Here is a 25591-nt window from a genome sequence, read left to right on the forward strand (position 1 = left end):
ACACTTGGAACCGGCAGCACTGGTTTAAAGCAGTGGTTCTCAAAGTGGGGTCCCAGGACCGCCGGGGGTCTGCGGCGCATTGCCAGGGGGTCCGTGAAGAATTTGCTACAAAATATGTGGGGGAAAAAAAAAAAATAATCCTAAAAAAACTTCTTCTTTTTTTATTGTCTGTTAACACTACTTGATCTGCTCAATCAAGAGTTGATGTTGCACTAGTTACATTGTGTTCCACTGTGTTGCTACAGTTAATTGTACACTCTCTCTCTCTCACACACACACACATACATTGGTTAAACCTATATTTCCGTAATACATAAAGTATTTCTCAAAAAGTTTGATTCTCTCTGTGTATTGCCTGTTACTGCAGACGTGCATTTTCATTGTATTTTAGCACTATACTTCAAATAGCCAGTTTCACTATTGTTGCACTGTTGTTGCAGTTAATTTTTACTTGCTCACCCACCCCTTCCCCTGAACACACACACACACACACACACACACACACACTTTAGCTATGATTCATGATTTACCTACTAAAACAATTGCCTCTCAATGCATTGAGTTTATTTGTGCAATGTTATATTGTCTGTTACATCAATGTTTTTTGCACTAATTGTTGTCACTGTCTTTCATTGTTATTTGCTGTGATGAATTACCAAAAGTCCCAAATCGATTGGTATGTATGTGGCCTAAATATTGGTACACACATTTCATAAAAAAAAATCAATCTACATATTGTTAAGTTATGCCAAAATGCAATAAAATGATTATTTAAAGGGGACATATTATACCACCAGTTGTGAGTGTGATTAGCCATTACAAGCCGTTTTAAAAATGTGCCGCTTCTGACATCACAGGTGGGCGTGTCCACCTAGATGTGTGCTGGATAGATGGTTCTATCATCTATCCATCCATCTTCTATCATCTATCGATGGTGGTGTAATATGTCCCCTTTAACACTATTGTGGTATTAGCACTGAATGTTTGAAGCATAAAATAGTTCAAAAGCATCTAACAGAACAAATAGATAAGAGCCTATATGATGTGTCGCAGTTATGAGGGTGTCCTTGAAAGAAATTCTGCCCTGTGAGGGGGTCCCCTGCCTTATATAGTCTGAGAACCCCTGGTTTAAAGGTTGCGGCACAATTCAAACTAAATTGTACATGCGACATATTGCGTGTTTGATCATTGCGTGTCTTGTGTGTGCGTGTTTGCACCTAAGGTATTGGCGGTATTCCCAAAGCACAACAACAGCAGATAATCATCAACCAAAAATACCTTTTATCATAATACTAATAACGAGAGAGTATCTCTGCATTCCCTCTGGATAGTCTTTGCCATCCAAGTCCCCGTGTCACAGCAGAGAGAGTTGCGTGCCCGTGCGCGTATGTGCGCATGCGTGCGTTTGTGCTGTGTTGTCGTCTCCACTCTCTTTCTCCCTAATGGCTTCAGACGCAGGGATATTAATCAGCCGTTTGGGGGACTAATGAACAGGGAACACGCGTGTTGTTTTTCCCCCCGCCATGGGAGTGTCGGCGGGTGTTACGTTTCATATTCCCCAAATCACGTGCTCATCTTTTGATTAAGCCGCGGTTTAGCAGTGGCATGCTGCGCTCCACGCACACATTAAAGGAGCCTTTGAAAAGAGCCCTGTTCAAAAGGAGAGAGGGGAGATCCGCCTCGGCCAAGGATGACCCGGAGATGAAAGAGCGGCCGTTTCTCTTTGTTGGTCAAGGTCACGGAAGGGGGTCAGACCATAAACACTTCACACGGCATACTTGATTTTAAAGATGAGTGTGTGTGTGTGTGTGTGTGTGTGTGTGTGTGTGTGTGTGTGTGTGTGTGTGTGTGTGTGTTTTTGTTGAAAGCAATGGTCTTTCTCAATCAGGCACACAAAGGTGTGCAAACACCACAACTCCAGCACACATAAAATCCCCCCCTCCCCGGGTGTGCCAGTGGTTACCTGGCCAGGTAGTCGTTGCGGATCAGCATCAGGTGTTGCAGGATGGACAGGAAGTAGTTCTCGGCACTGGAGTCCTTCGCCATGCTATGGACCACGCTGAACACATCCCCCACATCAGTGGTCCCAGTCAAGGACCAACACGATATGTGGAGCGTACGTTAAATACACCAGTGACTCCGTTTGAAACCGTCTTGTTTCCACCTGTCTGTCTTTCTCCCTCTCCCGTTGGTTACTGTTCCTAGCGTCTCCATGTACAGAGACGCTGTTTGAACTATTGTTGTCTATATCTTGTATTAAGTGTCCTGAAAGTAAATAAATAAAATGCATTATTATTTGACCTTAAGGACTAGGACATTGCGGATCATGGTCCTGCACAATACTTAAATTATTGTGGATTATTAATGTGTGAGAGTTTATTGTCCTTTTCACATTGTCCTCATCTGAAACGTTTATGTGTTTTTGGTTTTATAATGTTGCTGTGTTCTTGGCCAGGTCGCACTTTTAAAATAAAGTAAACTCACAGAGACAGTCCTGGTTGAATAAAAGTAGATATACACAATACCTTCTACATTAAACCAGAGTGGACCAACACACAAAAGGGAATTATAAATGACTGTGGAATGTGGTGTGTGTGTGTGTAATGCGTTATTTGGATTGGTTAATGTTTTATGAGCAGCATCTCCCTGCCCCCCTGTTTTTACTCACTAAGCTTGGAACGAAGCATGAAGGGGGACTTAAAATCAACGTAGTGGTAACAAGGCTGTTGTGTTCTTATTTTCTCATAAAATCACAGTGAGCACTGTTTTTAATGGACTCCAAACTGCAGAGACAGTGCCTCGGGCTTCAAAGTGTACAGCCCTGTGTGGCAAGAGCACAAGGAAAGGATATGTGATCTCACAGCGGATGTCTTCCAGTCGGTGGGAGAACTCCATCATGTCTTCCTCCTTGTTCTCCTCAAACACCTTCAGCTGGATCTCCAACGCCTCATTCCTGGTGGCTGACAGGTGCTTCAGGGAGGGAGGAGAAGGGAGAGCAGAAGAGAGCGAGAGAGAGGGAGAAGGGAGAGTGGACGAGAGAGAAGGGAGAGGTAGATGAAAAGAGAGTGCCGAGGGGGAGAAGGGAAGGGAGATGAGAAGAGAGAGAAGCGTTATGAGAAGGAAGAGGGGCAGAGTGAAGGGAGAGAAGAGAGAAGATGAGAGAGAAGGGAGAGAGGGAATGAAGAGAGTAAATAACGTCAGACATCGCGAGTGAAGATATTGAAGGCAAAGGCGTGAGTGAGAGAGATGTGGTGGGTTTGATTAAACTTTGAGACTAATCAACATTGAAACAAAGCGTTAGCAGCGGGCAGGCCTCAATCAGAGGAGTCTCTTCATCTCACACAGCCCCCCGTGAAATACCGCCACAGCTCAGCTTCACTCCTTCGTTTATTTGTTTTCTTGGCAGCCGGTGGCATTGTTTACAGCAGGTGAGTGCGTCTGTGGGAAGGCCCCGAGACAGGGATCCCATTGGCTCTCTGATGGTGGGTAGCTGTGGGCTTAGAGATGTGTGCCCGCTCCTCCAGGATTCATTAATTATTTGCCAGAGCAAAGCCACAATATTTCACTCAAGTGGACATCTGATTTAAATATTAATACAAGGTGAGAGTGTGTTAACGTAGCGTGCGTGTGCACGGGCCGGCGACGGTGAAGTGGGCCTCACCGGTAAAATCTCTTTGAGGCCGCACCGCATAAATTCATTCCTGAGGTGCAGTCTGAAGTCCAGCTCGTCCGGAGACGTCACCAAGGCGTTGATGAGCTGCATGCAGGCCACCTGGACCCCCCGAGGAGACAGAGGAGGAGGTTAAACACGAGAACAAAACCCTACAGTCACCACAGTCTGGTCAGGGCCTCAGGTCCAGGGTCAACTACATATACCAATACAAACATAAAGGATCAAATACAATATAAATACAGAAAAGAATCAACAGAGATAAATGGATGTATTCATGGAAAGAACCATCAAGAACAGCGCCAGACACAATCACACAGAACAAACACAAACCAGTCATTGAGGCAGAAAACACCACGCTGCATGGCTTTCACATGGAGGGAGAGAACCACACTGCTTAACATGAAGGCAGAGAACCACACTAATTGACATGGACGGAGAGAACGCAGAAGCAAATTTCCTGAAAATCCAAAAGCATACGAAACATGGAGGGAACAGAACAAAGAACCCCAGGGTTTCATCCAAACACAGACCGCACCAAACACAAAAAAACAAAGAACCAGGGGTGGCCGGAGCACAGAAAAAGAAAAAACACGATATTTAAAGAAAGAAGACAAAGGAGGCGGAGAAGAAAGCTGAATCCGTCTAGGGGGGAGATGAGTTGCACGGCACATGCATTCTTAATGAGCATAGAGCCAAAGCACACAACCATAACTAATGTACATCCATTTCTCTTCAGTCAACTAAAGATGGTGATTTAAATATTAATGCAACAACTGCACGCGCAGGCCAGCCCAACCAAACAGTCCGTTTAAGGCATGCTGGCTCTTCTGGAAGCCATTTTCATCCTCTCCCCGATGAGTTTGTGTTTCTACGTGAGGACCGCTCAGACCGTTATGTGTTCGCCAGGCTCAGGTCTGTATAGCCAGGGGGGCTATACAGACCTGAGCCTGGCGAACACATAACTGAACTTTTTTTCAATCAATTATTGAACAGTGATCCACTCATTTGTGGAATGAGAGACGGATAGCATAGGAAGGATGACATGATTGTCAAAGTTGTATTCTTGTGCAATGACACTCCGAAATGATTGAGAGTTAAAAAGAAGCCTTCAAATGGAGGACATAGGTCTGTGCTAACTGTTTACTCTATTCTTCCATTTGTCACAGAAGAATACCTTGAAATGAAGCTTCCAAAGCCCAACTCAATTAAAGAGTCAACCACCACACCAAACAGTGTGATTCCTTTCTCTCTCTCTAAAAGATAACACTTCCACATAGCTGGGCTAAAGTGAGATGTGCGAGGATTACAGTTTTCACAGGGAAATGCTCTCAAATCTTAGGAAAATTGAAGGTCCACGCTTCAATCTTACACGCTCTTAACCAATGAGATTCTCCTGGGCTCCTTGCACCAGCCCGAGAGATGGGAGCCAGGGAGGGAGAACTGGGAACAGGGGACTCGAAAAGATGTGGGAGGGAGGGCAGTAGTAAGCATGGGAGAGAGCGGGCAAGAGAAAAAGACAAAGAAAGAGACAGAGGAAGCCAGGGTGGCAGTGGGGGAGAGATCGAGTGAGAGAGGCTTGCTTTAGTATTGAAAGGACCAGATCCCTGGGTGTGAAACATTGTCTCAAAAGTGCAGAACGCTTGCGTTAAGCTGAGCCTATATAATGTATAGGATAAATAATGTATACCGTTAAAGCACCCGCTGCCAGACATACTTATAATAATAAATCACGTCCAGCGGTTAAGGTAATAAGGAAGGTTGTGGTTTAATGACTAAACATCTGTCTGTTTACAGACTCTGGCTCTGCTTGTCCCTAATTAAGGCATTAATATTTGAGAAGCGATGCGCTTTTACAAAAACATCCCGCCGTTTTCATTTTCCCTTTTTGTTGTCTTCATCTCCTGCATGCACAACTGGTGCCTCGCCTCCCCTTCCACCCTCAGTCATCCCTCCTCTACATATCAAGGGACCCCCGCTGACCCACCTCCCTTGCGACTCTCCCTCCCCCATATCCGCTCCCCTGGTGCCAGCTACAGCAGGACGCATTCAAAAACACTCTTAACACTACAGGCAGCAGAATGCTACAAACAACATGAATACAGCAACGAAGAGGAGGGGGGGGGGGACAGAGACAGAGATTGAGCCGAAGGAGGGGACAGAGAAGAACATCACACATAGAAGATGAATTAGTGTGTTGTAAAATGCAGAGGAATTGCCAATAAGGAGAATAAAGAGAATAGGAGGAATACATGAAGAGACAAAGATGAAGGGCGAAGGAATACATTTACATTTAGTAATTTAACAAACGCTTTCATTCAAAGCAACTTACAAGTAAAGGTTGTGATATAATCAGAGCATGAATAGAAATGAGAAAAGACAAATAGGAAGAAATTGTGAAAGGAAATGAGGAATGCATAAAGAGAAATGATAACAGTAGTATAATATATGGTAGTTGTAAATTCCTAGATTGCTGTGGGTCATCTATTTAAATGGAGAAAAGCCCACCAGGCAACGAGCAATGTGTGTCAGCACACACCACACCGGTGCAGCAGACTCAAACCCTCATTATCCCACAGGATATCCTCCCCTCACTGTGTGTAAATAATATCAGGGAGTAGGGATTGTGTAAATATTATCAGGGAGCAGTGAGGGATTTGAGGAACTCGTTTAACTCAATTGAAAGTAACTAGGTTCAGCTCTCTGTGGCTGGAATGGTAATAATGTGGACAGTTGCAGCAGCAGCAGTGAGGGAAAAGTCCTCAAAACCAACAGCACCCCAAGATCACGTGGAAACTTCTCCTCTGTACAGACTTCACAACACCATGATTCTATTTCATTCCTGAAATGTATATCTTGAGGTGAAATAACAAACACAAATCTTGTAATGGAACACTCAGTTTAAAAGAGCCGAAAAATCGAAGAGAGCCGAGGGAAAGTGAGGAATACATATGAGTGGATAGAGAAAATGCCTATACTCCAGTTATTTTTAATGCCACACATGTAATGAAACAACCTCTGTTTAAATTAGCGGTTAGCGGCTAGGTTATGCAGGGTTCCTGCTGCATTATAGATGGTTGTGTAGCTTGCTAATAGCCGAGACGGAGACGTGGCTGAAATGCTAATTGGACCACAAGTAACTCAAGCCATTACATGGCAGTGCCAGCTCAGGTCTCCTGGCTTTTAATTGTGCTGCTGTCAACCACTTAGAAAGCCAGTCTAAGCAGGAACTGGCTCCCGTCCACCCCCAGCAGTACTGCTGGAAAACACACGGCTCACATATGCTTAACCATGACAACAGACCAACATGTACATTTCATGCCTTCCATACAGCCATTACAGCCAATTGCACCACTGAAAAATGTATAATTGACGTGTTTTATTCAACACACTACACTAGGATACAATATGCGGCTTTGAGCGGATTTAAGCCAGTGTTTTAAGTGGGGTTTTATAGTCAGTACCATGAGGTTTGTACCAGATACATTTCCAACTCCTATAGAACAGAGAATGAGGCAGAAGAGCACAGTAAGTGGAGTGCGATAGTGATGTGTTTGGTTCTTCTGGTCCAGTCAAAATTCACCTGCTACAAAGCAATCACAAGGTACAACACACTCGTCTGGTGCAACACACTCACCTGGTACAGCACTCTCCCATGGGACAACACACTTACCTGGTACAATACACGCACCTGCTACAACAATCCTCTGGTAAAACCACACACACTCACATGGTACCACGACCTAACCGGTGCACCGGGCACAACACATCCTCAAGCCCTTCACCTCACCTGTAGCTGTACGGAGCGGTCTCGGAGTCCCTGTACGATGGGCGTGAACCGCTCCACGGCTCTCTTCTCCCCGGCGGTGGTGATGGCTTCAAGCACCTTCTCCAAGCTACAGGGGAACCCCAGACACACGAGTAAAACACAAACAAAAATGTCTTGTGGGTCTTGGTGTATATTCTGTGAATTTCAATCCCCGTGGTCCCTCCTTTTCACTGGACCTCCCTGAGCATAGAGAAGTCAGAATGCTACATTGGAGAAATGGAACGTTACCATTCCAGCTCTGCAATTCCAACGCAAAATGTTTTGAATTTGGAATTGCAACAGCTGGGATGGTTACTTTCCACTGACATTGTCAAATTGTTCATAATATTACGATTCGTTTTGAGTAAAAGTCTTGGCGAAGTTGTTATTGCATGTTTACTATTTGGTCATTTATGGCGCATTTTACCCTTATGGTAGGGCGGGGTTTAAGCCGGACAGCGATAGCCACGGCAGCTACATAAGCATTGTGATCTCATAGCAGCCCAACACAGTGTAGCCTGCTAATAAATCCAAGGAAAAAGAAGAACATGCACAATGAACAAAGAGCAACAATGTAGGACGTCCAAGAAGGATGTCAAACTTTTGCGCAACATTTTCTTCAATAAACTAAGCTTTCGCCGTTGTCCAGAAACACCTCGCAGGTACTGTGTTTGTTTGTTATTATCCCCCTGTCGCACGGAAGGGACGATTCTGTCGACCAATCAACGGACCTGTGTAGCTCAAACTTGCCGGCACCCTTTCAGGTGCCTCAATACCCCAACGGAGGAGTACTGTGAGACGAGTACGGCTCAATACGGCTCAGTCCGGATCACGCCCACGCGGTGGGCCATTAGTGCATGTTTTACCAAAACAACTTTGCAATTCATTTACTTAAACCAGCACCAGACAATGTCAGTGTGTCGCTATGGGACCATCTGGGTAATGCAGGGTCCATGCTGCCGTAGCCTTACGCCAGGGCTCCACTAGAAATGCCTCAACACATCGCCATCAACTTTAGTCATATGTGCTCCACATGGCCACATGGCCCATTGACAAATGTATTAAAGACGCTGTTCGCGAATTTGACGTTTTGGCTAACTTCCGGTCCATTTTTGCAGTTAGTACTGCCCTCCCTCATTCCCATGTCAGGACTTCTTTTTCCTGGCAACTTTCTTTTCTTCTTTATTTTCAGCAGCCTTTTTGTTTTCGCTTGGCGGGTTTGGTTGTGTAAGCCGTCCTTGGGAGGGCTTGAAGCTTCGCCTGACCGCCATTTTCAGTCAACATGGAAATCCTGCTTCCTTCCGTGCATGCACGCCGCTTTGTGGAGTTCACTTTCCTGACTGGATAAACTGGGAACGGGAACCCATGTAACCGACCAAACGCTCTATATCAGTGATGGCGGTCAGAATAGAGAGCTATTTTTAATAATTGAACCAATTGATATTGCTTACAGAGCCTTTAACACTTGATTACACAGTAGTCAGAAAACAATCCATGTACAAAGGATGCCAATAATTATGAGTGAAATTGGCATGTAGAATTGTTATTTTGGTTTGGACGGAGCAATCAAGCCTATCGCCAAACCGTCAGTGGGGCACCTTCCATTGATTATAATATTCCCCATCTGAACGCAAAAGTTGATTGTCATTGACTGCTGATGAAAAGAGTGAGAGGAAGGACCTACGTGTTCTCTTCGCCTACGATGCAGATGGCGGACAAAAGCTTGACGGCGTCCGTCATCATGGCTGACTGGCTGGGCTCGATCGCCAAGGCCAACAGAGCCAGAGACTTTTCTTCGCCCAGGATACGCTCCAAGCCATACTGGAGACAAACACATGGAATAGAAGTCACACTTCATGTAAAGTTTCAAAAGACAGGTAGACACGTCACTAATACGTCTGCCCTTACTGTCAATAGTGTTATTTATTTTTGCACCTACACTTATTGTGCATATACTATAGACATGTGTTCTGTATATTTTATGTAGTTGTATTTGTAACTTTCAAACTTTCTACTATTGTAAGCATGGTTTTAATTATTAACCTTAAATTGGTCAAATCTATCTGCAATGGGCAAGTGACAGCTACTAATGTTGGATACTTGCATCGATAACTTCATCAAACTAAATTAGTGTAGGCATGATTACAGGAGTTTAATTTATCCTTTAGCAATGGTAAGTCCAAGACAACTCCAAATAGCAGTAGCAAAAGCCTGACAACATTCAAGACAAATACAGAAAACAAAAAAATGGACATTTGACAATTCATTAAAATGAAACATTGTTATTTGTAATGGCTTAAACAGGTTAACGGTTTTGTTTAATCTGTCATTTCCAGCAAACCAATTAGTGAAGATTTTGCGGACTGGACGCTGGGGGTGGAACCCGTTGGGCTGGGAGTCACCCTAAACACTCCTCACAGTGTGGAGGACTGTTGGTCCCGCCCCTAACAACCCTCTGAGCTACTTTCTGCCCCCCTGGGCTTTGCTTCTTGTCGGCCCTCCCTGTTGAGGTTCACCAGGAGGACCCCTGTCACCGGGTCCTAGTCAGAGCCTGTCCAGGGGCCTCATGTACTAAGACTTGCGTGGAATTCTGACTAAAACTTTGTGGACGCCAAAATCTGGAAAGCTGCTGCGCACAAAAAAATCTGGATGCGCTTGCGTAAGCACGATTTCACGCAGATTCTCTTTGTACATCCCAATTAACGTGAAATTGAGCGCACATGCACAAGCCAGACTCTCTGCCCAGTCTCCTCCCTCATTTAATATGCTAATTTGTATAAATAGGCCTGCAGTAGTGCCATAGTTAGGAGAAATACATAGTTCCAAGAGGATAGCTCTTGGGAATCCGAATCGGCTGATAAGCCAGTCATCAACATGAGCCAAAAAATCATAATAGTCGCGGAACACCCGTTCATTTTGAATATCTTCTAACAAGGCCAACACTGCACACACACACACACACACATACACACACACACACACTATAGCCACATTTTGCCCATGCTTTACATCATATACCTTTTTTTTTTTTTTTTTTAAAGGTATATGATGACTCATTTATTTGGATGCATGCTGACGATTGTTCCCGTACACCCAAGGTGTCAATAATATGTACATAATTCAAAATTGGCCGACTGGTTCATTGATGGATTGATTTTAAGTAACAATGGCTTGTGCTTACTCCATTCAACATCACATAATAATATTGCAGTCAAGAATTTCACCACAAATGCGTGAAGAGAGATCAATTAGCCCAGATGTCATGCGTGCTCCGGAAAATATGTAAAGTTTAATAAACAAGCAATCACTGAAAATAATATTGCTGGGGCTTCCTTTTAATTTCCTTTTAATTCCAATATTGACAATTTAGTTTTATGGGTCTGTTTAAGTTTAGCCTAACAACAGTGTCACATTATGCGTCTCGACAACAATAACGAATGATTGAAGTGCAATTAAGATCACACATCCCGACGTTAAAATCCACTTTGAACTAGCCTCATATTGCAATATTACTTCATGAATCGTGATCGCGTAGGCCTAATGTTGTTGCGCTGATGTGCCTCTATGTGCCACCAGGCATTTAGTTTGCGTGGAGAACTGCACTTTCTCACGTAATCAAGCTTTGTACATGAGGCCCCAGATCTCTTGTTCTTATAGTAGAAGGATGTCTGGCTCGAAGTGGTGGTGACGGCCGACTGGTCAAGGCGGTTTGGAGGGAAGCCCCCCTCTCATCCAACTGGACCTTGCAGTAAGGAATCCCTCTTGCTCTCCCTCACTCTGGACCTCGCTCTCAGAGAAGCAAGTGAGTTTCGGCGTGTTTTTACAATGGAAATCGTGTTGTCAAGCAGGCCAGGAGGGACTCCTGAATAATTAGCAGTCATCATTGGTAGCAACAAAGGCAAATGGTTGGCTGGCCGTGTGGCGGCCGTTCAATTACACGACTGAACGCGAATCAATTGCAGGTAAACAGTGAAACCTAAAAGGCAAGGCAACCAAGTTATTTTTTTATTCAATTATTCAGTTTCTGAAATATTTCAAGGTAGTTCTTTTTTTGTTTCAGAACTGAAGCAATGCCTGTTGAATAAATTGATGGGTGGAAAGAATGACTCAAACAAAAGCACAGAAATCCTTGGAAGAAGATGAGGCAACCGCCAGGCAACGAGCGTAGCGGAACAAAATAACCAGCACGAGATAGGACAAAGAGACATGCAAATGTACACCTGTCCATGTGTGATATTCAACAGAAAGGTCAGAGCAAAACAAATCTGCTGGAAGCTCTGGTAAAAACTCTGTGTTCCCTGACCCTCAGGTCCCAGTTAAGTGTGACATTCCGGTGGGGGGGGGGGGGGGGGGGGGGGGGGGGACGAACCCAGTAGTGTGGCAGACCTTGGTTCTCTGGTGGATAATAAGAAGGGCTTGTCTTACATCTTCTACCTGTCAGTGGGCACCACAGTTTCTACATGTATTTAGAGAGACAGAGAGGGGGAAAGAGACAGAACGAGCGAGCAAGAGGAAAGGAAAGAGAGTGAGAGCGAGATCAAGAGTGAGGGAGAGCAACATGGATTCCTTACTGCAAGGTCCAGTTGGATGAGAGGGGGGACATTAGGCTCTACACTAGCCTGCTTCCCTCCAAACCGCCTTGACCGGTCAGCAGTCACCGCCACTTGGAGCCAGACATCCTTCTACTATAAGAACAAGAGATCTGGACAGGCTCTGACTAGGACCCGGTGACAGGGCTCCTCCTGGTGAACCTCAACAGGGAGGGCCGACAAGAAGCAAAGCCCAGGGGGGCAGAAAGTAGCTCAGAGGGTTGTTAGGGGCAGGACCAACAGTCCTCCACACTGTGAGGAGTGTTTAGGGTGACTCCCAGCCCAACGGGTTCCACCCCCAGAGTCTGCAAAATCTTCAGCAATTGGCTTGCTGGGAATTACAGATTAAACAAACCCTGTTTAAGCCATTGCAAATAACAATCTTTCATTTTAATGAATTGTCAAATGTCAATTGGAAAAATCGGTATTATTTTATTGATATGGTTAGGCTTGCTTTCTTTTTCCTCTTTAAGCATCAAGGCTGTAGCGACACAGCCATGACATCAGGGACATATAGCAGGGTTTGTCATTTCCTTTTTTTGTCAATTTTATTCCCCCTTTTTCTAAGCTGCTCAGACAGCTGGCAGACAACACCTGCCCTCTCCGGCATTGTGGGTAAAAGCTATCCCATAATGCCAGAGGAGCCAGGGAAAGGTCTTGGCAGGGAGAGGGGCTGGTGCCTGTAGAGACGTTGGATTACATGAGAGCGCTGCGTGTTCGGCGACGGAGGAACACAGACTAAGGGAGACTCAGTGAACAGGAGGGCCAAGGAGTTAGGCTGACAGGGCCTGCCGAGCTACACACCGGCTCCTTGCAGGTAATCTGATGGTTGCTGGCTCAAATCCCATGCTGCTGCTACTGGAGCAAAGAGTACACTAAACCCAGGGTGAGCATACTTCTGCCCATGGTATCTCACTCCTCGTGACTCACCCCTGCTGTCTCACCTCCGCTTGTCTCACTCCTGCTATCATCATGTTCATACATTTAAATGCATTTATTTATAAAAGGTATATGATGACAAATACATGACACATCTATTTACACATGATGAAAGATGTAGAGAGAGTTTTAGTAGTATTTGCATCAAATGCATCATAGTCAGGGAACAATATTTGAAGTGATTTTGATTATCTAGGGGTGTCCTCGACTAAGATTCAGGCCAGACCCATCGTTGAGTGACCTTAGAATCGTATGTTCTATATTTTTTTGTAAATGCAGCACAATAAGGCCCAATTGTTTTTGACCTATTGTGTGGTGTATACGCTTGTAAAGATTTCATTGGCTTATCAGGGCTTACCATAGCTAAAGAGGCAAGGCACAGCATCTCCGTTAAATGAGACTCTTCAAACAGATTCACATTCACAATATGAAAACAACATGCTCTTCTGTTCCTGTCAGCATTTTCATTCAATTTCTCAGGAAAGATAGGCTACTTATAGCTAAATACACTATAAGGGAGGATTAAAATAATATGCCTTGATTAATATAATACATCTATAAAATCAAACAGAGCTCCGATCTGTTTGATTATGACGATATTAACATCTGATCATGACAAATCCCCCATCGATAAAGCCTTTTATAAACATTTAAAAAGATGCATTTGAGTATACGGAACAAATGCATCGCCAATCAATAACCGGAACAGGGAAAAATACACTACAGTACAAACGGAGAGAATCAAGTAGTATGATATGAAAGCGCCCGTGGACACAGTGTACATCACACTTTTCGGTCATCTTAAATGGTTTCCAAATGCTGTCAAAGTATTTTTCCTGACATTGTGTAACCTACTATGCTACTTAGAAAAAAAGATATATTGGAATGTGCCACAGCCATTACAGTAAGTGGATATCCAACAAAAAATACAGAGATTTATTGAACGAAAAACATAGCTGCAAATTGCACACAGAAGACTGAGTCAATCCCCACTTCAACAAAAAAAAACATAACGCATAAGCTTTTCCATCTAGAAACCAAGCAATGCTGTGGTATCAGTCAATGAGCATCCTCCCAAAGGAATGTCCCATTGTTTTTCCCGACAACGATTCGATTATTAAATACAAGGTTGACTAAATGTCTTTCTATCGAAGATTTTAATCATTGACGTTTCGAGGTCACCCCTAACGGTGTTAGGCCGCCAAAAGGATTTCAGAAATGACCACAGCAAAATCCTGCCAAAGTGAGAGTTGATTGAGAAAACGTTTTCCGATAGAAATCTCAGAATCAAGTGATTTTTGTTTGTAGAGGCTGTGGTACATTATAGCCAGTCCCATGGATGAGAACGTCTATGCTAGCACCAAAGAAGAACATACTGACTATCGGGTAGTTTTGACTCCACACAGGACCAGACCGTTCTTAGTATACATTCAATGGACCGGTCAGTCTCATATCGGGGGAGAGAGTGAGACAAGAAGCAGTTTCTTTTGCACCATTAAAAAAAATCTACTGCAAAGCGATTATGCAGCATATTCCTATACTTTTCGCACAGTTCAAAAGACAGATTTTTAAATACTCAACCTCTATAGCCTAGTGAAGACGAGCTTATGCGCCGCCCTTTTATCAAAATTGTTTGAGTTTTACTTTGTAAACCAACTGTAAAATAGTTCAGGGAATGGCTGTTTGCGGATGAGGGGACTATGATAAGTAGGTGTGCAATCTTTAATAAATCGGTTGTTTCCCTGTTCCATGACTAAAAGTAGTCAATCATTCCTTTATAGAAAGTTGGTATCCAAAAATGAAACTTATTATATATATATATATACATATAACTTCACACTTTCATGTTATCAAAAAAACCTATATTCAGGTACCTGGGTTAAATTAAACGTTTGCTTGTAGCGCCAACTGCTATCAAGATGAATGATCAATACATTTAACATATAGCGATAATAATATGACTATGATTGCAGTTTACCACTATGAATGCATTAAGAGCACTGTCCATTGAGAAACATTGATAGGTTCTTACCTTTGCCTTGTCCAACAACATATACATTGACCATGGTAACTGACATCCTCGAAAGTGATTTGTTAAACCGATTTATTCGCTAGCTAGAACCCTAAAACCTCAACCTTGTTGTGCATACAATTTATGCCGCTTTTCACAAAATTGCCTTGTATGTGTACAGTCCCATTCAACTCAATGACTTGTTATTTTATTATTTAATTATAGTGTGAATAATCTCAATGGACAATAGCGTTCAATGTAAAAGGACCTTACAACATGAGTCGTGAGTCAGTGCTCTCCATCACCACGGACAACGCCGCTTATTATAATAACGCTGTCGAGAGGCAGCGTTAATATAATAGAATTTTGTGCCTAATATTATCATTATCTTAACAAGAAAATTTTAATTGGTAGAATGCCCTCTAGTGTACAGAATATCTAACAACCACATGCGGACAGTGGCATTGGCAATGCATTGCAGGTACATTTTAAATAGGTTAAATTTGAGCATTACAAGTTCACATATAATTATAATACTGAAGATAACAAGGAATAAAATAAATTAAATTTGAATAGGATTATAGAGGAAGATAAATCTCAATAATCTATTTTCTAATAAAACATTTAGCAAGTTTCCTTACTGAATATACATGCTTCAGCCAAAGTAGCCTACGCACTAGGTAGACAAGAATAGGTCAAATATGCAAAAAAAAAAATTTGAAAAAAATCTCTTGCCGATTGAAACAAAGTTATATGTTCCACTAGTTGCACAGGTAACTTCACAGACCAATGCTACTCTCAAGGGGCTGTAGAAAATCGGCGTCATGGCCATTCTGCTTTTAAGTTATGTTCTTATGAAAGCTGTAAGGACTTTAGATTTTAGACACCAACACCTCCAGGAGCAGGTATCACAAATTAATATTGGCTTTTACAAATGACTATATGAATACAAATATGTAGTCATTTGGGGACCAGAATCAGCATGGTCCTCCCAATGTTGTAATAAAATGAGGTTTCATTTATTCAAGCATAATACATCTTTTTATCTATCAAACGGTCATATAAGGTAACACAGACTCATTGCCTTTACTGTACGCAGACTAATCATGCTTACTGTTCTGTGTAGTCTCCCCCCAAAAGCCCATTCTGAGCCAGGAAAAAATCCTGCCCTGCAATAATGCATAAAACTCAGAAGAGGATCATTTAACTTGTTTCGTTATTATGTATTTAACTCAGAAGAGCATTTCATTTTTTTCATTGATTTTTTTGTGATGAAGGCAACTTTATTTATATAGCACTTATTAAGAGTAAGTGATTTTTTATGTCGAAGTGTGTATTATCATTTATTATTTATATGAAGTATCAGCGAGGAAGGGATAACCAGTTAGAATGTTTATGTATTTCATATTAAAGTGATTATTATTACAATTATGTATATTATGTATCAGTGAGGAGAGGATAACCAAAGTGGAGAATATTATTATTATCTCTAATGTATCAAACTAGTACTATTCTGTATAGTGTGTATCAGTAAGGAAAGGATAACCAAAATGAATCGTATTGTGTATAATATGAGCGTGATGAGAGGATTACCAAAGTGCGCACTATTTTGTCTTAGCCTGAGGAGAGAGGCATACCTTGTTGTTCATAAAGGCTTTGAGACACTGCACCACTTTGTGTTGGTTCCTCCTGTCCATCTTCTCCTGCCTGGGAACACAGTGGGTCAACACATTCAGCTCAGAACACATTTTCACACAGTGTGTGTGTGTGTGTGTGTGTGTGTGTGTGTGTGTGTGTGTGTGTGTGTGTGTGTGTGTGTGTGTGTGTGTGTGTGTGTGTGTGTGTGTGAATATAATAAACATGTGTGGACATATTCATGTACACGTCTGTGTGCCCTTCCGTGTGCGCGTCCTTGAGTTTGTGTGTCTGGGTGTGTGCATGTACACGTATCCGTGCACGTTTTAACGACGTGCGCGTACATTTGCACGTAGGCATTTCCGTGTGCGTTTGTGTGTGCATGTGTGTGCATATGCATGTGGCGTGTCCACCTGTGTGACTGTGTGTAGGGTTTCATGATTGAGCTTCCGGCTGATTCTGCTCGTTGCGTGTGGTGTGGACCTACTGTTTTCTGGACAGCAGTCGCTCCAGCACGTCCAGCAGCAGGCCCAGACCCTCGTGACCAAAGCCCTGCACCCAGCTGTCGGGATCCAAACACAAAACACAGGACTGTAAGGTATCAAGCACGGAAATAAATGAGCGGTGAACACTCTGACACCCGCCGACACATACAGAAACTACAGTGTTCGGTCCAACATGAAGTACAGCACGGACTAAGAAGCCTTTACACAAGTGGACACACACAGGGATTAGCTTCAAAGTCTAACTTTATCGTAATAACAAGATGTTTAAACATATGGGGTGGGATAAGGGGTAATTATGTGACTGGAATAAAGACGTCGTTCAAAGCTATTGCTAAACAACATGTGTGTGTGTGGTAGATTAAAATGATGTTAATATAATAATTAAATTGTCACAATTGGTCTGCTCAGGAAAATAGCCTTTTTGTTTTTTTTACACAGCAAAAATATAATGTAAATATAATAAACAAACATCAAAAAGATGCATATATCCACACAAATATCCATCACATAAACATAAATGTATCTATTGGGATCTAGCACAAGAGAACCCATCCAGGGGATCATGCGGTGGTGCAGCTTTTCGCATGCGGAGACTGTGGCTCCTTAGTAGCACATAAAGGGGAAAGAGATTAAGGAAAAACGTGATTTCTTGAAACAAAACAATTTACCCTCACAATGCCTGCAACTTGTGATATGGTTCTCCTTGCGTACGGTATTATTCTCCTTAGAAGCATAGACACACGTGCTCATGTTTCAGAAATAACTGTCCTAATCAACCCACTATTTATTTTAACTGCTCCTAGCGCCACAAAACTAAGATGGCAAACGTAGCAGAGTCATCGCAACTAACTGGACGTCATATCACAGGAAAATAGTCATAGGGGCTTCATTGCATTAAGAACCGGTAGAAAAATACAGGCTTGGCTACAGGAATTACTGTAAGTCAAACAGAGGTTAAAGGAGTCTGTACAAAAATTGAATACGTCATCCTGATAGTATTTTAATAAATATATCATTCAACCAGAGAGTGAGATGGAGAATTAAGCGAGCGCGATAATAAAAAGTTATGGCCGTGACACAGTGTCAAAGGAGTATTTGATTCCTATGGAACAAATATTTGAACAGAGCCGGTGGCATTTCAGACGCCTACGACTTCCCGGAGGAATCAAAGCGGTTTGCGGTTGGCCACGTACAATCCATGGATGGAGGGCTACCCTTGGTCGGGTCGTTAAGGTTGTCCCCACAGAGCTCTCATGTAGAGATGGCTTTAGTTGGGACACAGGGATCTCCACCGAGCCCTTGATTAAAAGATCTGGGGGCAACATATTGCACAGATTTATTTTCCTGTAAAGGCTTTCCATTTTCAGTATCTAACTGCAGGCTACATCACCTATATGGTGGCCTACGGAGAGCCAGGCTTTAAACCCAAGCCAGCACACAGCGTTCTGGGGAGGAGACAATCATGTGTTATGTATGGAATGAAATGGAAGACTGAAAGTAACAGGGGTATTGGGGAGGCTATGTGTACTGAGCCATCAGGGTTACTCCAACAAGCACCCTCCCATTGGTAATCACTCACTATCCTATGAGGTTATGTGACCATCCATCACAAAAACTGAATGCTTGAGAATAAATTAATTGACATTGCGTTGTCCTTGAAGGTTCAGCTTAGACATAGAAAAAAGAGCAAAGCAAAGAACTGAGACGAAGTCAAAGCTTCTTAGGACGTGGTCTAGGCTTGGGCTTCTCGAGAGTTTGAGAGTTGAAGGCTAAGTGAGCTTAAAGCAGACAAGATTAGAAACGTAAACATGAACCTAAATCATTAATGGTTAAAAGCCGGAAAAAGTCAAGCAAATTCCCGGCCCAGGCTGGACAATAAAGTCGTACGCAAGTCTAACAGCTCTGGACGCTACTCGAATAGCTCAGGAACATTTCCTTTCCCGTCGAGATGCCACATGTCAAGTGTTATATTTCTCTAATGTCTCCATCAAATTTCGGGAGCAAAAACACACACAAAACACCAGAGAACACGACGGCAGCAAAACAAGAAAAAGTCAAAACGAGAACATGACTGGAAGCAATTTCATGTCTGAGTGGTGAATGACAAACGTCATCATTTGCATTTCTTGTTTGTACGGTTAACTCTCCAAGCTGTGCACCTGCTGGCATCACACAATCACATCAGCATGAAGTCTCAAGGTGAGGGCGCGGCATGGAAAGTTGTTCGATGATTAGATGTGTTGGAAAGTGTGCAGGGCTTTGTCACTTCAGTAATCTGCCGCCATGGAGCACTGACATTGAAGCCCTCAGGTTTTGTATTTAATGTGTTGCTATGCCAACCCCTGCTGCTATAAATTAATTTAGTAGTCGCCGGTATGCATAGTGCACTGAATTCCTTTTTCAAGCTCCTTATACAATGACAAACACTCCAGACGGCTCTGCCTCTGCTCTAACTTCTACCTTTGTACAGCCATGATCATTCTAACTCTATTATAACCTGTATCACTGCTTCTTCAAACTCTGCAAGGAGTTTACTATATTATAACTATAATCATTCTGAGTAAAAACTTGTAGGACTTCTAATCACTCATATAAAAAGGGTTAAAAAGGGTCCTACCTCTGCAACAACGTACAGTAAGAACCTGTACTCATTCCATGTAGGAATGAGTTTACATATTTTACCAATATAGCAACATGCTGATCATTTATAAAATTGGTCTAAACGGATGTTGTCAATCGACGACGTGAGGCTGAGAACAATCAAAGTATACAATCAAAATTGGAGTTATTACTGAAATATAAAGTGCTGCACAAACTAGTTTTTGTTATACTTAGTTACTTCGATGTCATGTTGTTCAATTAGGCAAGCTGATGAGACGCATTAACTAGGAGTTAGTAGTTAATGAGCAGAAGTCATGTGCATGATTGAGTGGCCTTCACTTTAAGGAACGACACCAGAGGACTGTGACGGTAATTACAGACAATTCTATTAATGCTTTACTGTTCAGACCAGGCAATCTCTAGGGTAGGTAGAAGGGGGACTACCAGTGTGTGCGTGTGTGCGTGAGTATGTGCATGTGTGTCGGTTCAACAGGGTTAGGGAAACGAGGGACCCTGGCAGAGATTGACAGGGCCCGGGCTGACGGATACAGGGGCGACTGCTGCCAGGGATGCAGAGGATCGGGGTGACAATGTCAGGGAGGAAATTTAATTTAGCTCCCTGCTTTGCACGGGGCCACGGCCCAGGCTGGGGTGGATATTGAGTAGTCGGGGCAGGAGGTCCTGACAAGCACTTCATTGAAATGCACAGCGGAGCAGAGCGGCCGGCTGCATCTCCATCATGGGCTGAGGTGAGGTGAGGGGAGGAGGGAGCAAAGGGGGAAATAATATTCAGCTGATCCACAGCAGAGGAAGGAAGGATATAAGGAAGGAAGGGGGGTGACAGAACAACTGGCACCCACCCTTCTTTGCTCGCTTTGCGGCTTGCTGGAGAGAGGGGCATAGGATGCAGGCCAGCAAGTGGATAATTGTTACACAGCTCACCACTTCTCCAAAGCGAGATGACGAGATGCACCCTCACCCCCTCCCCCACAAATCCATTTGGTGTTGATGCAAAAGGGAGAAAATAAGAGAGAGAGAGGAATAAAAGAACTGATGGGCAGGCAGCAATGCCGCAGTGTGAGTAGAAATGTAATCTTGAAGAGGAGGAGGAATTAGGTGGAGGCTGTAATCCATCTACTGTTGCTTTGTGTGGCACACAGAGGTGAGCAGATGAGAGCAAACTCAATCACTCTGAGTGTGGAGGGAGAGATAGAGAGAGAAAGAGCGAGACACACAGAGGGATATAGACAGGGATAGAGGGAGAGGGAAAGAGGAAGTGCGAGACACCAAGAAATAAAGAAAGAAAATTGGATAGAGAAAGAGAGAAGAGAAGATAGTCAAAGATGATATGGCAGATAGTGAAGACTGCAGCAGAGGAGAAAAGACTAATCAAACTGAATCCTTGATGAGCAGTAATAAATATGTTAAGACACCTAGGTGATTGACAGAACCAGCAGATACAACTCTGGATAAACTTAAAGGGCATAATGTGGTTCTATCTCCAAATGATCAGTCTCAATTATGCTATTTTAATGATATTTTTTCTGTTGAAAGCTTCATCACACTTGTTTTTTTTTATATCAATTGATTTTCTGTTTAGAAAAAGTTTTCAGAGGAAAATCCAACACAATTATCAGAAAGTAGTAAAAGGTAAACAATGACATTAATTTAATACAACCAAGTCGTGTGTCAGAAAAATAATAATAGATATTAAGGCTTTAATTGCATCAGATAGTCTTTCAGGAGTAAAATAATATATATTTAGTCATAATAATCAGATATTGTTTAAGTTAATTAATTTATATTTAGGGTGGCATTAATTGCATCAAATTGTGTTTCCAAAGTAGATATTAAGTCTAAAATAGAAGTAAAACCGTTGCTGTTTATGCTTTAATAAACCCAAATATATAGGTAAAACGGATACTAATGAATGAGAGCAAGCATTACTTGTTGCTGTTTTATTTAATTTCCCTAAATTAAGTCATCCATTAAAATAAGATCTCAGTGTCACACTCAAAGTGAAACGTCAACATTAACTCTATGGCATTTCCAAGGCAACCCATAAGCCTATCAAGATATTATTAACTTTACCTTACCCAAAAGAAAAAAATAAGTTCTTTAAAAATGTATAATGCGCCAAGATCACATTACTTGGGAAGCACCCTGTGCATATTAGTGATACATTATTCGTAGCATGTGTCACCGAGATATGGGTAAATAATGTTTATTAGGAGATAGGGGAGCACAGTCGGACTCGACCATCATCTGAAACCGCTCAAAGGCAATGTTACAGGGCGATAGATGACACCTCACACAGAGGGTGGGAGAACAGGAACGAGCGACTGCGAGCGAGAAAGGGGGGGTTGGTTGAGAGAGAGAGAGAGAGAGAGAGAGAGAGAGAGAGAGAGAGAGAGAGAGAGAGAGAGAGAGAGAGAGAGAGAGAGAGAGAGAGAGAGAGAGAGAGAGAGAGAGAGAGAGAGATGGGAGTGAGAGTATTGGAAAAGATAAAAACAAATTCATCATCCGATTCCCAGGGAAACAAAAACAGTCATAAATCAAAGAGAAAAATGAGCCACCTTATCTGGCTAACTTCACAGCTAAGGTAGCCTGACTCCTAGCTGTATCTCAGGAGAGTCTGGTGGGCCCGGGGTACGCCGCTGTGGTTACAGAGGGGTGAGCGCACCGTTAGCTGCTAGGCGCAGCGCGGCGGGATAGCCACCCTCCCAACAGGGACGGAAGAACAAGGCCCAGGGGACGGGCCGACCCAAATACACTCCGCACAGTACTGCAGAGTAGTCCCCTTTAACTGGGCATCAGCTAGCGTTCTATACAACGTGTACTAGTAAACACCATCTAGTACAAAGTACTGTCTAGTACACAATATCATCTGGTACCGAGTCACCCGACTTGTAGTATAGCATTCCCACTGGGATACCTGTCCTGCTGCACATGTAATATGCCTTAAATGTTTTCAACAAACTATATATATATATATATATATTTTACATATAATATTGTCCCCTCTGGAAATTTGTTGAAAACATTTAAGGCATATTACATGTGCAGCAGGACAGGTATCCCAGTGGGAATGCTATACTACAAGGAGGGTGATATTTACCATGAACCTCTATTAGGTACTAGATGATGAACAAAAGAGTACCCATTCAGTAAGATACAGATACGTTCCGTTTCCTCTCGACCGCATTCCTCCTCTCTGGATCTCCTCCTCCCCCTTCATCCTTGTTTTGTTGTAAATGCAGACATTAATCCTACTGGCCCATATTGGTTTCACTTTGAGGCCAGCCGTTTTCCAGTTCACTAGCTTCCACTGAAAAGTGGAACCCGACCACGTCGCGACCTGGGTACACAAGTTCATGGGATACCAGACATGGAGTCTTATTTTTAGGGTTTGTTCTTGCAGGAGAGATGAATGGACTTTATTATTAAACGTGTTCTTCTACAACAAGCTATACAATGTTCTGTTCCCCGTTGGCCGCAGAACAAATAACACAAGACCAATAAATGACATGTGCGTTACCTGAATACTAGCTGAAGATGTAAGTGAGCACATTCATTAGGAAGAATATTAGTAAGAGAAAAGTGGGGCAGAGAAAATAGAGGAAAAAATATAATGGAAAGGGGAAATAAATTATGTGTTAATTGGCTGCATTGAGATGGCAGCTTTGCCATTGCATAAAACGAGCGAGCGAGCGAGAGAGAGAGAGAGAAACAAAAGAGAACAAGAGAGAGAAAGTAAGAGGGAGAGAGAGCAAGAGAGAGTGGGAAGAGAGTGCAGTAGAACACATAGCTTTTTAAAACCCTCTATATCTGGCACTGACATTTTAGCCATGAAAATAAATAGAAAGTCACTGGGTAGGCTAAGGAAGGGAAATTTACGACTCGCCCCCACAGCCGCAATACACACACAGACACTGTCCCGCACAAACACACCAACCTTTACACACACAAGTCATGTTTAATCTGTGTCTTGGCTCTCCACAGGACATGTGATGGTCCAGACCTAAGAGTGTCGGTTAGACTCCCGGGGGAGAGACCGCCGACACTGCCAAACACTACCTAACATCATCCACATAGGCAATCTGTATTTTCTCACACACACACACACACACTCTTAAGAGCTTAAATAAAAAACCTTCATGTTTTTTTCTTCGCCACCACCAAGGATCAGAATTGACTAAAGATATATTATAAATTATACACATTGCAAGTTTAATAAACAGCATTCAATGTTATTCATATGTCCCTTAAAGGTCCCTATACCACCAGGTGTGTGATTAGTGTCCACCTAGATGTATTATGTATACATTTCCATTTATCAGACGCTTTGATCCAAAGCGACCTACAACCATTCATACACACGTTCACAACCCGACGGCCATGAGTCAACCATGGGTTAGGTGTCTTGCTCAGGGGACACCTCGGCAATCAGCCTGGAACTAGCAACCTTCCAGTTACAAGTCAACCCGCTCTTCCTCCTGCGCTACTGCCGCCCGGATAGATAAGCAGCATTTGTTAACGTCCAGTGGGTAGGCTGGAAGACTGATACCAGCATACATCTAGGTGGACACTCCCACTTGAGATGTCACTTAGGCACCTTCACTCAGGTGTGAAGGACATATTTTGAAACGGCTTGTAATGGCTAATCACACTCACACCTGATGGTAAAATAGAGGCCCTTTAATGGCCATTTGCTGTTACAGATAGAAATAAACAAAATATTGTATGTTGCTGTGGAAGAGGAAGGGGGTTTTTCTTCTTGATACTAAACGGGTATTCAAAAATTATGTAAATTATCAGAAAAAAATAAGAATATAATTGTTGATTCCATAATATGACATGTTATAAATATTTACAATAATGGACAACATCATTACCAGAATCAAATCTATACAAATCTACACACACACACAAACATACACACACACACACACACACACACACACACACACACACACACACACACAGGAAGGAGGACGGAAATGTGAAACTTGATTATTATTAATTACAGGCCGACGATGATTATATCATCAGCTTGCCTTGGCAACAGGTCACACATTCGCATTCAGATGAGCCAACCATGTGACCCAATATACACAATCCCAAGGTGAAACATTCAGCAAGCTCCTCTCCCAGGAAAGACGCCCCTTCGCACACTAGACGAGCCACGGAGCACCACATCGGGCAGCGTCGATTTGAGGCCTTGTTCTTTACATGATATAATGAGTCGTATGGTGCTGTGGTAAGCGCCAAGGTTTTGAGCAGTGCTGGAGGGTTTAGCGCGGCTGTATGGTGGCGCCGGTATTCAAGCTATATTCTAGCTTCATTGGAAACACAACCCGCTAATGTTCCAATGAAGACACACTGCTTTGAATGTATCAGGGTACTTCAAATGATTATAAAGCTAAAAAAAGGTGGTATCTTACATCAAGCAAAGTTTCAACCAAATTGCACTGCAGCACTAACGCTATTAACAAAGCATGCGGAGGAATGCACAATTCACACCAGATAAAAAACAAAAATCTTAACTGTAGTAGCTTGTTATTATTAGTAGGTAGAGCTGATATAGTATATATATATATTACCTTAGCAGCCTGTTATTAGTAGGTAGAGCTTTTTAATAGAGGAGTATAGTAGGAAGTATTAGTAGGAAGAGTTCTTTTTATATAAGAGGAGTATATTACCTTAGCAGTCTGTTATTATTAGTAGGTAGAGCTGATATAGGATAATATTACCTTAGCAGCCTGTTACCAATAAATAAGTAGGTAAGGCTTTTTGATAGTGAAGGAGAGTGTATAGTTGGTTCATGTCGAG

At 42.7% G+C, this 25591-nt stretch overlaps 1 protein-coding gene across 1 annotated transcript in view; it reads right to left on the reverse strand.

The window, feature by feature from the left end:
- LOC311356320 (protein diaphanous homolog 3-like) overlaps positions 1-25591 on the reverse strand; it is a 235268-nt gene that overhangs the window by 147198 nt on the left and 62479 nt on the right. Inside the window, 7 exon segments of the mRNA XM_084476091.1 lie at positions 1964-2080; positions 2852-2970; positions 3662-3772; positions 7461-7566; positions 9163-9299; positions 16655-16724; positions 17140-17214. Of these exon segments, the coding sequence (XP_084332217.1) occupies positions 1964-2080; positions 2852-2970; positions 3662-3772; positions 7461-7566; positions 9163-9299; positions 16655-16724; positions 17140-17214 (735 nt within the window).

Source organism: Micromesistius poutassou (genome assembly GCF_964030765.1).
Source record: "Micromesistius poutassou genome assembly, chromosome: 12".
Lineage (NCBI taxonomy): Eukaryota > Metazoa > Chordata > Actinopteri > Gadiformes > Gadidae > Micromesistius > Micromesistius poutassou.